The sequence below is a fragment of the Petaurus breviceps genome, unplaced genomic scaffold (assembly GCF_028583685.1).
Source record: "Petaurus breviceps papuanus isolate PSGF00001 unplaced genomic scaffold, PetGlider_PUasm1.0 186, whole genome shotgun sequence".
In the NCBI taxonomy this organism is placed as follows: Eukaryota; Metazoa; Chordata; class Mammalia; order Diprotodontia; family Petauridae; genus Petaurus; species Petaurus breviceps.
This window is the reverse complement of record NW_027185798.1, coordinates 20,242,604-20,260,081: the sequence shown is the minus strand read 5'-3', so window position 1 is coordinate 20,260,081 and position 17,478 is coordinate 20,242,604. Positions and strand designations below refer to the sequence as shown.

General features: G+C 41.4%; 1 protein-coding gene across 3 annotated transcripts in view; it reads left to right on the top strand.

The window, feature by feature from the left end:
• Nucleotides 1-17,478, top strand: part of GOSR1 (golgi SNAP receptor complex member 1) — a 72,461-nt gene that overhangs the window by 14,700 nt on the left and 40,283 nt on the right. For all 3 annotated transcript variants that reach the window (XM_069089730.1, XM_069089729.1, XM_069089731.1), the window contains 2 exons: nt 7,660-7,751; nt 15,236-15,310. In XM_069089730.1, the coding sequence (XP_068945831.1) occupies nt 7,660-7,751; nt 15,236-15,310 (167 nt within the window). The remainder of the gene's footprint in view (nt 1-7,659; nt 7,752-15,235; nt 15,311-17,478) is intronic.

Below are 17,478 nucleotides of genomic sequence, written 5' to 3'. Positions count from 1 at the left end.
GGTAGTGGCCAGTGGGAGAAGGATGCTCAGGAGGCAGAAGAGACCTTGGATCACATGTTGGGCCACCTTATTTCCAGCCAGTCTGACAAAATTCTAGATTTTTGAAGAAAGATAAATTAGGAAAAAGTTACTTACTGGTGACAAGAATCCTTTCCTTAGCTAGAAACTATTTTCTCTCTACACTCCTTTGTGGCCTCACCCGCTCACATGAGATTAATTATCTTCCCTAAACTGATGATCCATTTCTAGGCTCTCCCTGAGCATCCAGCCTGCAGGACTGCTTACCTGTTGGATACCTGAAGCTGAATGTTCCATAGTCAAAAACCAAACCTATTATTGTTCTTCCCACACCTAACACTTCCGAATTTCCCCGTTCCTCCTGAGAGTGTCAGTCAGTCAGTCAACAAGTGGGCACAGGGTTGGATACTGGGGTATAAAGACAAAAGTGAAACTGTTACTGCTCTTTACTTAGCTTCCAGTCTAGCTGGAATATGTGTGGATGCAGAGAAAAAGGATTTAGAAAAAAGAGTGTGTGTGGACTCAGGAGGAGTGTGTGTGGACGCAGAGAAAAGGGATTTAGAAAAAAGAGTGTGTGTGGACTCAGAGAGGAGGAGTGCATGTGGACACAGAGAAAAGGGATTTAGAAAAAAAGACACAGAGTGACTTTGTGGGGAGTAAGGCCTGAGCACCTGGGGGAGAGCCAGGAAAGAGCCCTCACAGAAGGTGGCCTCTGAGCTTGGACTTGAAGGAAATGAGGGATTCTAAGAGGTGATTTGAGGGACAGCCAAGGCAAAGGCCCAGGGGAGAGAGATGGGGAAATGAAGAGGCCCGTTTGGCTGAACTCTCGTGACTGTGAATTGTCATAGGACTGAAAGGGCAATCTGGGCCAGTCTGTGAAGAGCTTTAAATGGCAAATAGAAGATTTTTTTATTCTTAGAGTAATAGCAGAAAAGTGGCGTGGTCATCTATTTGATTAAGGAAGTTCACTTTGACAGCTATGTGATGGCTCTGCTGGAGTGGAGAGAGACTTGAGAAAGAAATAATAATTAAACACTGTTGTAGTAGTCCAGTGGAGATGATGTTAATGGTTGTGTTAGTGTAGAGAAGGGAATGGATGGGAACGTTGTAGTGATAGGAATGACAAGATTGGAAACTGATTGTGAGTGAGAGTGAGGAGTGGAGACTGACACCAGGACTGAGAACCTGGGTAACTGGTGAGGTGGTAGCACCCTAAGCAGATACAGGGAAATAGAGAAGAGGAGTGGGCTGGGGGAAAAGATGACTGATTTCTGTTTAAACATGTTGAATTTGAGGTATTCATGGGACATCCAGTTTGAAATGGTCAATGGGCAGTTGGTGATGTGAGAGAGACTAAGGCTGGATTCATAGATCTGGGTGTCATCAGTATAGAGGTGCTTGTTAAATACAGGGAGCCATTGAGATCACTGAAAGAGAGACTGTATGAGAGAAGAGGAGAGGTGTGATCTGGAAGCTGAACCAGCAAAGGAGACTGAGGAGGAGAGCTAGACAGATGGGAGACCCAAGAGTGTCTTTGAAAGGGGATAGAAGAAAGTATCCCGAAGGAGAAGTGGTCATCAGTGTCAGATGTTCTTGAGAGGGCAAGAAGAATAAGGATTGAGAAAAGACCTTCAGATTTGACACTTAAAAGATTATTGGGAGCCTCATCGGGAGGTGGGGCATGGATTTCAATTTTTACTCTGTAAGACTGAAAAAAAGAAAAACAAATACTGCCTGGGCATCCCCAAAAGAACAAAGAAACACTCAATTTATATTTTGACTTCAATATGATCTTTTAAAAAACTTTATTTTTTGTTGTTATGAACTTAAAAACTCCAATAAACATTTCCATATTCAAAGAGTAGAAATTAAGAAATTCATGAAGCCACAAAACTCTTCTGCTTATAGCCTGTGTCTTGAAGTGTATAATAAATTCAGCAGGTTAATTTCAAAGCTGTCCTGCCCGTCTGTCTTCTTCTGAACTTCCTTCTGTTTCTGTGTCTTTTTTAAAAATGCTTCACTGATACTCCTTTTTTTAGCCTCACTGTCACCATACCCCTCCCTGCCCTCAAAAACATCCTCTTGGTAGCAAATAAACATAACCAATCACAACACACCCAGCCATTTTCCTTGTCTGGAAATATATGTCTCATTTTGTATCTGTGGACTATCAGCTTTCTCTCAGGAGATGGGTTAACATGCCTCATCCTTATTCCTTTCAAGTTGTAGTTGATTATCAGTTTTTAAGTCTTTCACATTTTTTTATAAACTGTTGATAGTATTATATAAAATCTCCTGTTCTGCTCACCTGCCTCTGCCTTAGTTTATTAAGGTCTTTCCATGTTTTCTCAGCCTATTCTTTTTATTGTTTCCTGTGATGTAGCAGTATTCCTTTACATTCATGTGAGAGGCAGCCTAGTATGGTAGCTAGAGGAGAGGCCAAGAACACCTTGGTTCAAGTTCTTCCTCTGACACACACCTGTCAGCCTCTTTGTATTCTAAGACAACCCCTGAGACTGCAGTTTGCAGAAAAGGTCATGACTTACCTCGGTCAAAGGAGTTTCCTTGCCAGGGAGTTCCCTCTGCCAATGAAACTGCTACATTCGTGGACTATAATTTCTTCAGCTTTTCCCCAGTTAATGGGTTCCCCCTTCATATCCAGTCCCTTTAGCCACTGACCTGAATATTTTTGTACATCCCTTCCCTTTTTCTTTGATCTCTTTGGTGCATGAGACTAATAGTGGTATTGTTGGGTCCAAAGGCATACATAATTTAGTGACTTTTTGTGTATACTTCCAAATTGCTTCCCAAATAACTGGACCAACTCTCAAGTCTACCAGAAGTACATTATATTAGTGTGTCTGCCCTCCCCATAGTCCCTTCAAAAACTGTCATTTTTCGTTTTTGTCACCTTTGCTAGCTTTATATGAGTATGAGGTAAAATCTCAGGGTTGTTTTAATGTGCATTTCTCTGATCATAAGTGACTTAGATCATTTTTTTATAGAACTAATTGTGTTAGCAGGATTTTACTGAGCCAGTCTCTAAGCTGGGAATAGTTTGGACCACACAAAGCAGGCCTAGAGACAGGAGTGCTAGTCATCAAGTAGTACTTTGATCAGTTTCAGAGTGAGGAATGCTCTTCAAACTGGAGTAAAAGCACAGCTTTATATGCACAGATCACAAATGGGGAAAGAGGAGGGGAAGGTAAATTACAAATAATCATTTTCCAAGGCCTGAGTGGTTTCCCATGACAAGCTCACAAATCCACAATACAATAATTCTTTGATTGTTTCAAATTTTGGGGGGTCATTACTTGGTGGGTCATAGAACCAGAGATCTCTGATGGAAACGGGTCCTGTAATCTTGATTCACTTCACTTAATGTACACTGTCACAAGAATGTAATGATTGTGAGAGTGTTGTCAGGGGTTTGATTGATCATTTCAAGCTGCATTGTAAGTCTCTAATTCCCAACCAGAGTCTCCTGAGAAATCTAAATTATTAGTATATTCATTATACATATTAATATAAAAATCATAATTCCCTTCAAAACTAATAGTTTGAATTTCTTCTTTGAGTGCTACCTGTTTGTATCCTTTGGTCATTTATCTTGTGGAGAATGACTCTTGTTCTTAAATATTTGAATCAGATCCCCATATGTCTTGAATATAGACCTTTATGTCTTGAATATAGACCTTTATCTGAGAAACTTGCTATAAAGATTTTTCCCCCAGCTCTCTTTCACTTTCAATTTCTTTTTTTTTTTTTTTAAGCAATTTGGGTTAAGTAACTTGCTCAAGGTTACACGGCCAGTTATTTCTGGATGTGGTGCTAAGTATCTGAGCCTGGATTTGATCCCCAGGTCATCCTGACACTGGGGCCGGTGCTTTTACTAGCTGAGCCAGCTGGCTGCTCCTATCACTTTCAATTTCATTACATTTATTTTGTTTGTGTAAATTCTTTTAAATTTTATGTAATAAAAAAAATGGCCTTTGATCCACTCTTCTTTGTTTGACCAAGAGATTTTCCTCTCTCCATAATTGCTAAGGTAATCGCTCTCTGCTCCTCTGTTGTTCTTCATTAACCTTTGAGAGGGCAGTTTCAGTTAAGTGATATGCTTGGAAGCAAAGCATGTGATTGAGGAGTAAGAGCAGAGGAATTGGAGGCAATGATTATTGCTTTTCCTGGGAGTTTGAGCAAGGGAAGAGTGATTTAGAATGATAGCTTGTGAGGAATGATAGTGTCTAGTAAAAGTTTTGAGGGTGGTGAAGAAACTTCAGCGTATTTGTAGACAGTAGGAAAGGAACCACTTGAGACAGGGAAGGATTGAATTTTGGAGGAAATGGTGATTGAGCGATCCCTAGAGGGGACAGAAGGATGTGGGAGTAGGGCTGCATATAGAGAAGTGGGACTTGGCAAGGAGGAGAGCCATCTCATTAGGAGGTATTGGAATGAAGGAGGCAGGAATAGGGAATAATGTCATGGGGTTGTGAAATGTAGGGGAAAGGAGAAGAGAGAGCTCATGATGGATTTTCTCAGTAAAGTATAAGGTTTTGTTTCCTAGCTATATGGGTCTGGGGAAAGGGAGGTAGAGGAGTTTGGAGAGAAGAGAAGATTTGGAACAGTTTCTTTGGGGAGGAGGATGAAGAATCACTAAGGGACTAAAAAGGTGGTTTTGTTGAAGGGTTGAGATTAGGTAACATAGACAGATATAGATCACTCTTTTATGGGACTTTAGAAGCACAGAAATAGGAGCAGAGGGTGTGGACGGTAGGAGTAATACAGGGGTGGGGTTTGGCAAGATGCAGTGATGACAGGACACAAGGAAGCAAGGGAGATGGCAACAGAGGATGCTGGTATTTTAAATTGGTTAACTTAAAGGTAGAGATTTGAAAAGTAGGAAAGTGAAGAGGGTGCAGGGGTGGTGAGCGGGGTGAATAATGAGCTATTCAGTAGTTGTAGATCTTGGTAAGGATGAATCTGGTTGCCTAGGTTCACAACCTTCGTGTCTTCCTCACCTTCTTGCTCTCACACCATATATCCATTTCTTCCTCTACGTTTCTGAGATGTCTGCCTCTTTCACTACACATAGCTGCTGCCCTTGTGAAGACCCTCATCGCTGCTTTCCTGGATTTTTTCAGTAGCTTCCTGATTGGGCCTCCTGCCTCAGGGCTTTTACCCACTCCAGTCTATCTTCCACATAGCAGCTAAAGTGATTTTTCGTAAAGTTCATCTTTGACTGTACCGTGTTTCCCCGATAATAAGACACTGTCTTATTATTTTTGGACAGAAAAACACCAGAGGGCTTATTTTCAGGGGAGGGCTTATTTTAATGAACATTGACAGCAATTTTAATAAACAGGTAAATGTGAACAAAAAAATGTACCTTTATTCAATAAGCAAATCACTGGGGAAGAACAGGATGACGCGCTCCCTGCTGCAGCTCTGATTGGATGCAGCTTGGAGCGCGGCGTGCGTTTCACGGGGGGGGGGGAACGGTGCATACAGAGGGTACCATAATGTAGCGTGTAGCGCAGGGGATGACCTTCACTACAGTAGCAATCTCAATAGGGCTTATTTTGGGAGGAGGGCTTATTTTAGAGGAATCTTACACAGTAAGGGCAGGGCTTATTTTCGGGATAGGTCTTATTATCAGGGAAACACGGTATCACTCCTTTATTCCACAAACTAGTGGCTCCCTCTTACTTTCAAGGATCAAATGTAAACACCTGTTTGACTTTTACAGTTCTTCACAGCATGGCCCCATTTCCCTTTTCAGCCTTATTATTTACTACTTATTATGATTCAGCCGTATTATACAGTACTTCCCTGTACCATCCATCCCATCTTCAGGATTTACAACCCTAGCATTATTTTCTATTCTCTGTTTTCCCTCTCCTCCACCCCCAGGTCCAATCAGTTCACAAACCTTGCTGCTATTTCTGTTCATATGTGTCTTGAGATTGACTCCTCTCCATTCACACAGCTGTGCCATCATAGTTCAGGCCCTCATCATTTCTTGCCCAGATTATTGTGGCAGACTCCTAATGGCTGCTCTTGTCTCAAGTCTCTCCTCACTTCAGTCCATCTTACCCACTACCACCAGCATGATTAAGCACAGGTGTGACCATGTCCCTTGGCTCCATTCCATTCCAGTGGATACCTATTAGAGTCTTTAGCAGTCCTGTCCCAGCCTGTGTTTCAACCTCATCATTTCATTCAAACCCATATTACTTCCCCCTCTGGTACTCTGAGACTAGCCAAACTCTGTTACTAACTCAGTACTCCATTTCCTCTCTCCTCTCTTTGTACTGTCTGTCCCTCATGCCTGGAACATATGTATGTCTTTGTCAGACCTACCTTGAGCACCATCTTTGACATGAAGCTATTCCTGATTCTCTCTGCCAAGCTGCTTTGTATTAATTTGTCTTTAACTTCTTTGGGTTTTTTTTTTTTTTCGCTTTTTGGAGGGCAGTTTGGGAACATGACTTGCCCAAGGTCACACGGCTAGTTTTGTGTTAAGTGTCTGAGGTCAAATTTGAACTCAGGTCCTCCTGATTCCAGGGCTGGTGCTCTATTCACTCCACCACCTAGCTGTACTCCCCACCCCTTGTTCCTTTCTTGCCCCTAGAATCTCACTTTCTAAAATTATGCTGTTAAAATTAATATCGGGGGGCGGCCAGGTAGCACAGTGAGTAAGAGCACTGGCACCAGTGTCAGGATGACCTGGGGATCGAATCTGGGCTCAGACACTTAGCACCCACCCAGAAACACCTGGCCGTGTAACCTTGAGCAAGTTATTTAACCCCAATTGCTTAGGGGCGGCCAGGTGGCTCAGCGAGTAAGAGCACCGGCTCCAGTGTCGGGATGACCTGGGGATCAAACCCGGGTGCAGATACTTAGCACCACACCCAGAAATAATTGGCTGTGTAACCTTGAGCAAGTTACTTAACCCCAATTGCTTTAAAAAAAAAATTAATATTGGGATTTTTAAATGTGAAAGATTTAGGAGCTACTTGCCTGTGTCATTTATTTTTTGAAATCTTGTTTTTATTAACGTAAACAAATATGCATTTTTAGGCCTTGTCTTCTGATCACCTGTTCTCTCTAAATAAGTAATATTTTAAAAATCATAATGTTCTCTTACCAATAGCTCTGTTAGAATTGCCCCAACGTGGAATGGGTTGCTTTGGCAGTTAGTGATTCCCCTCCTCCCCGCTTTGCAGGCTTTCAGGCAGAAACTGGGTGATTGCTTGTTGAGTGTGTTGGAAAGGGCATTCCTTTCCATATGACTGGACTGGATGACTCTCAAGGTCCCACCCAGCTCTGCAGTTGTACTGTTCTGTGATTCTTGAAATTAGATGATGATTACAGTAGTTTTTTATAGGACAAAGCTCTTCCACATTTGTCCCTTCTTTGGGGGGGGGGGCACTGTAGCAGTGCAGGCCTGTGGTTTGTAGAACTCTGAAAGCAGCATTTACATTTAATGAAATCATTTTGCAAGTGTTACTTAACTGGATGATTCTTGCTCTTTGGCATATTTTGCAATCTTGTTATTTAAATAGTTCCTTTGACAGAAACTCAATGTGATTGAGGCACAGAAACTGTTTTATGTGGGAATATTATGTTGCTCTGTTACAGGATTACACACATGAATTTCATAAAACCAAAGCAAATTTTTTGGCAATACGGGAAAGAGAGAACCTCATGGGATCAGTACGAAAGGATATTGAGTAAGTCATTATGCATATTTATATGGATATTTGTCAAGTTTAATAATCAAAATTCAAGCAACCTTTAATCATTTTGAGAAATTTAAGAACCTTCAGGTGAATTTTATATTTGATATGTTAATAGAGTACCCATGGTAATATAGCAGTGTGTCTATAGGCATATAAATTGGAGACACTTAATTTCATTAGTGGGGATGCTTTTTGACAAGGAGCTTAAACAGGGAATAGGTAGATGTCCAGATAGGAAACTGGAACCTTCATTAGCCTTGTTATTTTGTTACACAATTTCAAACAGTAGGTCTTAGAAGAGAAGTTGCCTTTTTTCTTGTCCATTCCAGTATTAGTAAGGATAGCTGTTTTTAGCAGCTGTCCTTATTGAAAGCAGGGAAGACCTCTGATAATCTTTTATCTAACATTGACAGGTGTGTGCTAAACGTTTCGAGTAAGCTGGAGATCAGATCATTTTAGTTAAAACATTGTCTTATAGGAAGCTCGTCTCGTAGGATCAATGTGTTGTAGGTATATGATAGAATAAAATAGGACCTTTTGGGGAAGACATTGCCATATTGTTCCATAGATCAGGATCTGCTCCTGCGTAAGCCATGCCTGACATTCATTTGATAGCAGTTAATTAGCCAGGATACCAGCACCAAGTCCCAAAGAATGGTGTTTTTCTTTTGTTCTTTTCTAATAATGGACCAAAACTAGGAAAAGCAGACACGTGAGAAATGGCTTTTGGGCAAAATTACACCCAAGAAGTATGTTTCTTTAGTACTTTTATGGGGCTGTCTAAAGAAAGGAAATGCAGAAAGGAGAATTACTGGTGCATGTTATTACCCTGGAAATCCATTTCCTCTGCTTTTTCTCTGGTATTTCTAGAAGCTGCTCTGATTTAGCAACTTTCAGGCCTTCATATAATAACTCCTCAATTATTGTCATTATTAGCTACAAATATTTGAATGCTTATGTTGTGCTAGTTGCTGGGGAGTAGAAAAACCTTCTAAACCCTTGAGGGGCTTAAAGTCTAATTTGGAAAGACACCATAGAAGGAAGGGGTGTGTGTGTGTGCACATACACCTATATATATATATATATATATATATAGGTATACACCAATAAGTATGTGAATATGTGTGAGTGTTTGAAATAGTAAGTACCATAGGTGTTCAGAGGAAGGAGTGGCCAAGGCCATAGACAGAAGAAGGAGTTGTAGACGGAAGTCAGCTGGAGGAGTTTAGGAATTTGGGGAATGTAGAATAGACCACTTATGCTAAAATGGAGAACTTATGTAAGGGAACAATATGAACAGCAGCATGAGAGTGGGATGGGGACAGCTCTAAGAGGAATTTGTTTTCATGGAGTGAATTCTCCAGGTAACTAAAGTAAACCCTAGGATAAGGTTAAGCTTTAAAAAAATCAAAGATTTAGGTGAGCATCTTTGTAAAAGTAGGGCTTCTATCATTGTTGCTTCTGTATTTAGGTTATTTCCACATCTTATTTCCAGTTTCTAAAGTAGCATTCCCCTCTTTGTAATGGGCCATCCCCACTTGAATGACCTACTAGCCCCTCAGTGCAATAGATTGAAGCCAGGCTTTGCCATAATACTTGTTTCTCCTCTGACACCCAATTTCTCTTAGAGTACTACCATTGATTTCCTAGTTATCCTAGCTCAAAGTTTGATTGTTGCCTTTGATTTACCCTGCTTCCTCACCCCCTATATCCATTGAGTTGTCAAATCTAGTTGATTTGCTCTCTAAAGTCTTTCTTGCATGTGTCTCCTTTTTTTTCTCACTACCACTTTCAGACCCTCCCCCCATTCTAGGTCAGGTCAGACCTTTGCTCTCTTTGCTGACACTCTTCCAGTAGCCTCCCTGCTGGCCTTCCTTTTAGTCGTTTTTCTCTTTATCCTATAATATTTTAAAAGCTTCACCTTCAACAAATGCTTATTAAGAATGCTCAGGGTACAGAGAACTGGGCTGAGCCTTGCAGGAAATAGTACCCAAATGCATGTGTGATGTCATTGATGTGAGTGGCTCCCCTTCTGATGATGATGATCCCTGCTCACCCATGCTTGCTTATTTTGGTATGTGTGGAACCTTTTTATTAATAACCTCTTCAGAGTTTATTATGCCTCACAGTAGGGTCTCAGTCAAAATGTATGTATATGTCAGCCTCATTCCAAATTGCTTTCCGTAGTAAATGCACTCATTCATAGCTTTAGCGACATTAGTATGCTTCTCTTCCTGAAGCTCCTCAAGCATGAACTATTGTTTTTGCCAGTTTGCAAGGTGTGAGATGAAACCTGTTGTTAATGATGTGAAGAATTCTTTTCACAGTCATTAATAGTTTGCAATTTTTTTTAAATAATATATTCTCCCCCCAGTTATATGGAAAAATAATTAACATTAGTTTTTCCCTTCCTTCTCTTCCCCCTCCCTGAGATGGTAAGCAGTTAGATCTGGATTATACATGTGCAATCTTGCAAAACATATTTCCATGTTAGTCATGGAAATGACTATAGAAAATGAAACAGATTTTAAAAAACACCAAAAAACCAACCCAGAAAAAAAACATAAAGAAAGTGAAAAGTAGTAGCTTTGGTCTGCATTCAGAGTCTTATCAGTTCCTTCTCTGGAGGAGGAGAGCATTTTGCATCATGAGTCCTTGGGAATTGTCTCAGATCATTGCATTGCTGAGAAAAGCTAAGTCATTCACAGCAGATCATTGGAGGGTAGTTTGCGGTTCTTTAGGAGTTGTTTGTCCTTATGCTTTGAAAACTTGTCTCTTTGGTTTAACAAATAATGCATTTCTCTTAGTTGGTTCTCTATCTTGGATACTAAAAATTCTTTATATTTTTTTCTTTATTTAATCATTCCTCTGTTATTCTAGATGCATTAAGATGAGAACATACAGGGTTTGGGTTGTGTGTGGAAGGGGACTGCTTTTGCTATAGCTTTTAGGCTGTATTCTCAACAATGGAATTATTAGGGTGAAGGGTGTCGTTTTTCACTGTAACTTTCCCTATGTATGGCCAGACTAGACTCCTCTCCAAAAGAGGCTCTGAGTCGGTGTGTCCATCAGCCTTTTCCTGCTTTTCCAGACATGAGTTTTTTTGGTTTGAATTATTTTTACCAGTTTGATCTTGGAGTTCTTCAAAGTTGCATCTGTTAGAGGTTGAACCTCTTGTCAGGTTATTCTTAACAGTTTGTGTTTTTGCTCTGGAAAAATTGTTCATATAGTTTGACCATTAATACATTGTGTCCTCATCCAGCATTCATTGCACTGCACCAAATTACCTTCATGGTGTGATCGTCCTCTGCCCCAAACTGACTTGCAGTTCCTTGAACATAATCCTTCCTTTCTGTTTTTCCTTTGGCCATTCTTTCCACCTCAGAATTGGGAATACCTGGATTAAAGTCTCACCTCAGACAGGCACAGCCTGGGGACTCTTCAGACTTTAGGTTGTAGCACATGGTGATCTTTGGTAGGGGACATTCCTTACTGAGAGCTCCCTATGCTGTTTAAATCACAGGTCTGATAAAGAAAAAAAAAAGTCTGTCTTACCGCTCTGAAATGATGCACAACCCTGGCTCTTTCCCAGAGTTTTGAAAGACTTTCCCAGCTTCAGGTGGTTTCTTCCTTCTTTGAATTCCCATCCCAATTGTTGTCCCTGCTTGACCTGTAAAGGCCTTCCCAGTATGGCTCAGACCCACCTCCACAGCCTGATTGCCCAGCCCGCCCCTCTCTAGTCTGTGTTTAGCCACGCCGGCCTGCTTACTGTTCTATATGTGGTACGTTGTTCCCTCTGTGCCTACACTTGGATGTTCTCCCTTCTCCTCTCCATCTTTGGAAATCTCTGGCTTCTCTCAGGGCTCAGCTCCAATGTCACTTGAGGCTTTTCCTCTGCCAGTTGTTGGTGCATTTTCCCCATCCCTGTCTGAAGTTGTTTGTATTTACATGTTATTTCCCCCCCCCCCCAAGAGAAGGGAACTGGAGGTCAGGGGCTGCTTTCCTTCTTGTCTTTATATACAGCACCTCCCACAGGGCTTGCTGCTGGGGACAAAGGAGCTTCTCAGGATTAGATGGGCCAGTCAGTGCTAAAGGTAGTCAGCCCCTTTTTTGTGCCTTAAGGGTCATGTGACTTGACATTTGACTCCTTAAGGATTAGGGTGGGGAGAGTTGGGCAGTATACTGATGCTCCCCCCCTTCCTTCTTACACTGGGCCAGTGCCTCTAACAAGGGTAGCCCCCTCACACTGAGCCCAGGGCTATGGGAGTCCAGAGCAAGACTGCCAAGGGAAAGGGGGACGGTGCTCAGGAGCGTTGGGCATTTTGGTCTTCGGGTCTGTTTCAGGGTAACCTCCTAGGTGTAGGGGTTATTGCAGCTCTCCCATCAGAGCAGGAAGGGTGGTCTCCTCTGCAGGTCTGATTGGTTTCCCACCTGTGAGGTCACAGGCAGGGAGATACCAACCATCTAGGAAACTAGAAGTTAATAGTCTAGAAGAGAAAGTCACATATTTGGAGGAAGCGAATGTTGTCCAGAGAAGGAGCTCCCAGGGACGCAAGTGCTATCTAGAAGAGCCTGTCCTCCCCACCAGGGCAGGGGTGGGCTGGCTGGCTTATTTGAAGTAACCAGAGTCCCAGAGGAGAGGCACAAGTGTGGGCCAGGCAAGTCAGACCACCGAGACCACCATGAACACCATTCCGCCTCCCCACCCTGATGGAGACAGCCCAGGACCCTAAAGAGCCTTAAGAATAGCCATGATTCCAGCCAGTGTCTTCAGGTATCTTCCTGGGAGCCAACCCCTGTAGTCATGTAGCCTGACACCTGTAGATACTGCAGCCACAACTGCTGAAAAACTAGAAAAGAAAGTGCTAGTTACCAGTCTTTGGCCCTGCCATTTAGCTCAACCTCAGAAACTGAGTCAGTGGAAATGACATTTTAAAAGAGGCCTTGCCATCTGCTTTCAGGCTGCACCCCGAGGACTATAGGCCTTTCCATCTGACTTGCAGTGGCAGCCTTCCATATGCATTGTCTTCCCCTTTAGAAGGTGAACTCCTGGAGAGCAGTGGCTATCTTACCTTTCAAGCTTTGCATATAGTGAGTGCTTAATAAATTCTTTGGAGGATAGAGAAACCAGAGGGTGTTCCAGCTTGCAGCACGGCACTGATTGTGGCTCAGGCCTTGCTTCTCCCGTTCCTTTTTTCCCCCGGCATTGAGGGGGTAGCCTTGACAGCAGGTGTTAAGTAAATAATGATTGAATACAGTTTACCTTTATCTGGTGATGAGGGTTGTTATGAAGATTGATTCTGGGATGTATTGATACCCACAGGGGCTTCTGAAACCAAGTTCCTCAATGATTCCCACTCTTTTAGGCTTTACTGTTTGGTCTTTTGTTCTCTCCTCTCCCACCATGTGCCCTTTCAGGTTTTGCTCCTGTTGAGTGAGTGGGGAGAGAGAGCTTGCCAACCAAGATTGCAAAATTAAACACAACAAACTATGTTAATAAATTGTTAAGCCTGGGGATAGTACTACTTTCCCTAGGAGAAAAGCATGCAGGCTTATTGACAGTTAAGTTCCTGATGTTTAGAGGCCTTTCTCCCCACCCTCCCACCTCCACCCTAGATCTGTGGCTGTTTTCCCAGGAGCTTGGCTGTCATTGCCAGAAGCCCTATATACTCTAGTACTTTCTGTATTATATTCCTCTGGCTAAATTTCAGAGAGAATTAGTACAATTTTCTTTGCCACATACTTTGACTCTGTTTGTCTTCCTCTCCTTTCTTTGCTATATGCTTGGTAATATAAATTATTACTTCCATTTGGGGGAGATAAAGTTACAGAACCTCTTAACAACATTTATAAACAGAGGTTAAAGAGGGCTTAGGCTTTGACTTTCAAGAATTGCAGTCTAGTAGTGGAATATGAAATAATGAGAATGAGAGGTGCAAGCCAAGAACTGGGAGTCAGGGTTAAGGAAAGTTTCTTGGAGGAGGTGATTTTTGAGTTGAGCTTTAGAATATGGGCAGAAATTAAATAGGGATATGGCATAGAGAACAGCACAGGAAAAAGGGAGGTGATCAGGTGTGGGGCATGTGCAGGTAGGGAGTGGTGAATAGTCCTTTTGGGTTGCAGCGTCGGGTTTATGGTAAGAAGTGATAGAAAATGAACCTGGAAAAGTTGGATGAGGTTGACTTAGAAAGTTTTGAATGCCTGGCAGAGGCGTTTGGATGTCACTTAGTAGTCCACACTGAGCCATAGAAGGCTTTTGAGCAGAGAAATAACATGAGTAGATCTGTAAGGAAGAAGAGCTTGGCCATGGTGTGCAGGTGACTTGAAGAGCTAGGAGATGCAGGAGCTGGGAGAGATGGTTAGAAGGCTTTTGCAATAGGCCAGGTAGGTGCTAATGAAGACTTGTGGTATAGTAGTGACAGTGAGGAGAGGGAAAAGGGAACAAAAGTAAGGAATGGGGCAGAGTTAGAGCCAGTATTGGGTATGAATGGTAAGAGAGGGAGAGAAATGCAGATAATAGGTTTTAATGTGGCAGCTGGGCAAATGATGGTCCTGTTGACAGGCATAAGGAAATCAGAGCGGACCAGATTAGGGAGTGCATGACCTAGATTCTGGACATGTTGAGTCTGAGTGAGTACTGTGTGGGAATGAATGAGGGAGAGAGTACAAGAAGGAAAGGAGCATTGGCGACAGACCACATCTTGAGGGACAGACCTTAAAGGATCAGGAAGAGGAATGAAGAGAGAAGTAGGAGATAGAGGAGAGCTGGAAGCTGAGCAGGGCGAGGGTTTCCAGGAGGAGGTGGTCATCAGTGCCACACGAAGGTTAAGTAATGAAAAGAGCCCACTGGTTTGGATGACTTCGAAGTCATTGATTATTTTTGAGAGCAGTGTTGGTAAAATGATGGGATCACAAGTCAGATTGCAAGGGACTGGGGAGATATAATAGAAAGGGAGTGGGTATAGTCAGTTTTTCAAGGAGTTTGGCTGATAGCAGGAAACAAAAATTGATGTTTTAGGACAGGAAATTAAGGCATGAAAAGATATTTTTCACTTCCCTCAGTGTTAGAGGCATTCATATTTATGTAAAATTCATTGCTGTTTTGAAGAGGGAACTATAAATTTTAAAATACTAATTGTTCATTCCAAGTGCATCCTCTGCCACTAAAAAGATCTCCTTGAAAGAACACACACACACACACACACACAGAACTCCCTTTCCTACACACAAAAATCAAGTGTCCCAAAAATTTTAGTGCATATTATGGCCTTCATGGCTTTGAATTGCATTAAGAGTCTAGAGACAGCTTGTGCAGTCACTTGCATTTATCTTCTGAAAAATAATAATCATTTTTAGACCACTCTTATTCTCTGCAGATTGTAGTATAATCTACATTCTGATCAGCAATGATACTCAATTGCTTGTCAATATGCCTACTTTCAATATGTATTTATACTTTTTTTTCTTTTTTTCAGGTCATATAAAAGTGGTTCTGGAGTGAACAATAGAAGAACTGAATTATTTCTGAAAGAACATGACCACCTACGAAAGTAAGTATTATTAAATGAGCCTGCATAGTGTAGTTTTGAGTGAGGAAACTGAGCCCCAGAGAGGTTTAAGAGTTTTGCTTGAGACCACACAGGTTTTAAATGATGGCAGCTGAACTAGGATTGGAACTTATACTCTCTGACTCCAGATAGAGAGACTGTCTTCTGCATCGTGGTTGCTCTCCATGAAATAAATCTCTTGAACTTGGGGGAAGAAAAGAGAATCTTTCTTGCCATTCTAAGAAACCATTCTGGTAATAAGTGTTAAGCAGTGATGCAAATTTTGACACAATTTCTGAGGGTGGATGGCCCCTTATCAGTGGCTTTTCATCATAGATATTGAGAATAATTAATTCCTTTTGAGTAATGAGATTTTTATTATGGAATAAATTTCACTTTGTAGAAAAGTTTCACTCTGTAGAAAAGAAAACTAGAAGAACTGTATGTGTACAGTGAAAATCTCTTGGCACAAATGGAGGTAAATTCTCAAACTTCATCCCTTTGAAAATAACTTTAGACGTATGCTAGTGATATCTTTATCCAGCCTTTTGCTTAAACCAACCTGTTGTACCTAAATATAATCCTTAAAACAAGTCCTGTAATGAGCATTAGATGAAGAAATTAAAATAAAATAAAAGAAGGCTTTGGAGCCAATGGCAGTTTTGTTTTAAAAAATTTTTTTCCCCATACATTGTATTTGAATCTTAGAGTTGAATCATGTTAGGGAATGGTAGTAGTTTACTTTATTTGGGGTTAAGGTTCCCCAGGGAACCCACCGCAGCTAGAAATCCACATTTAGCTATTCATGCACCAGATCTTGAAATTATAAACAGTAACCAAGTGCTAAATAAAAGTTAGTTTTTATTGGTATTGCCTGAATTAAAAATAACAATTTCTGAATTGTTAGCATGTTGCTTCAAACTATATAAGAAGACAACTTCTGTGTGTGTTTTCTCTGTCTTTGCTATATAGAAATAGAACCAGTTTTCTGCTTTGTCATGGTGTTTGGAAATCTAGAATATAGAAGAATATACTGAAACCAGCGAAATTTGTTTTCTTAAAAACCCATAAAAAGGAAAGACTGAGGAGGGAGTTCTCAAGAAGTTAACTTGTCTCTCTTCTTTTATTGATCTCTGTGTGTTTTGCAGAGCAGGCCTGTACTTGGAATCAGGAGGCTTGATTTTGAATAGTGCCTCAGGCGGTAACTGACTGAGCATCATTTCACCCCAGAGCCTGTAAAATGATATCGTAATACCTGTGCTTTGTGGAAGAGATTGTGGCTTAGTTGAATTCATTTTATGTATCAGCATGAACTCAGTCTCTGGACACTGTAAGATATAGTTATCAGTAATAGTCAGGCATCATAAAACTGTGCTGATACTTGTCTTTGACTTAAATTAGTCATGTCTTCGTGTCTGTGTGAGTATAGTGTAACTACTTTGTTTTTCTTTAAAAGTCATTACTTCAAATGTAAGAGCTGTCGAAAATCAGAACAGAAGCAATACTTTTTGAGAGACTTGAGTGCTTCAGATGTAGGGAGAGTTCTTAGCATTCTTTCCCACTTCAGAACTCAGTGTGAACACCACCCACTCTACTATAGTAGGTGGTTTCATAGGTTGCTGTGGCCAGCCTAGTGATAAGCCTTTCTGAATTCAGATAGGCTGGTTCTTAGACAGAACACACAAACTCCACTACCATTCTTGAAACCTTCCCAACTTAATGGGGTTTGCTGAAGTTTGTTCTTTGGGAACACATGCTTCTTGGCAATTTTGTGGAGGGCTTCTTCCTTGAGGTGTTGATTTTTGTTTATTGACACAAGGGGGCAGTGTTGCCCAGAGTATGTGTAATCTCCAGATGTGGTCTGATTTTGGTGATACTCCACACTGAAGAGCATTTTGTGTTGTGACCAGGGCTTCACAATCCAATGTTTATAGGAAATGAAATAGTGCCTGAAGGGAGGTAGTGTCAGTCCACACTTCCTCACATTTAGCAGCAATAGGTAAGTATTTGTTGAATGAGCCAAAGATGATAGAGATTTTATTTGACATTGGTATTTCCCAACTCCAATCATTGTGCTCTAGTGAAATTGCATATGCTACTAAAACCTTAAAATGCTTTACATGTCTTGTGAGCACCGGCCACTGAGTGAAAACAGCCTGGTACAAACCCCC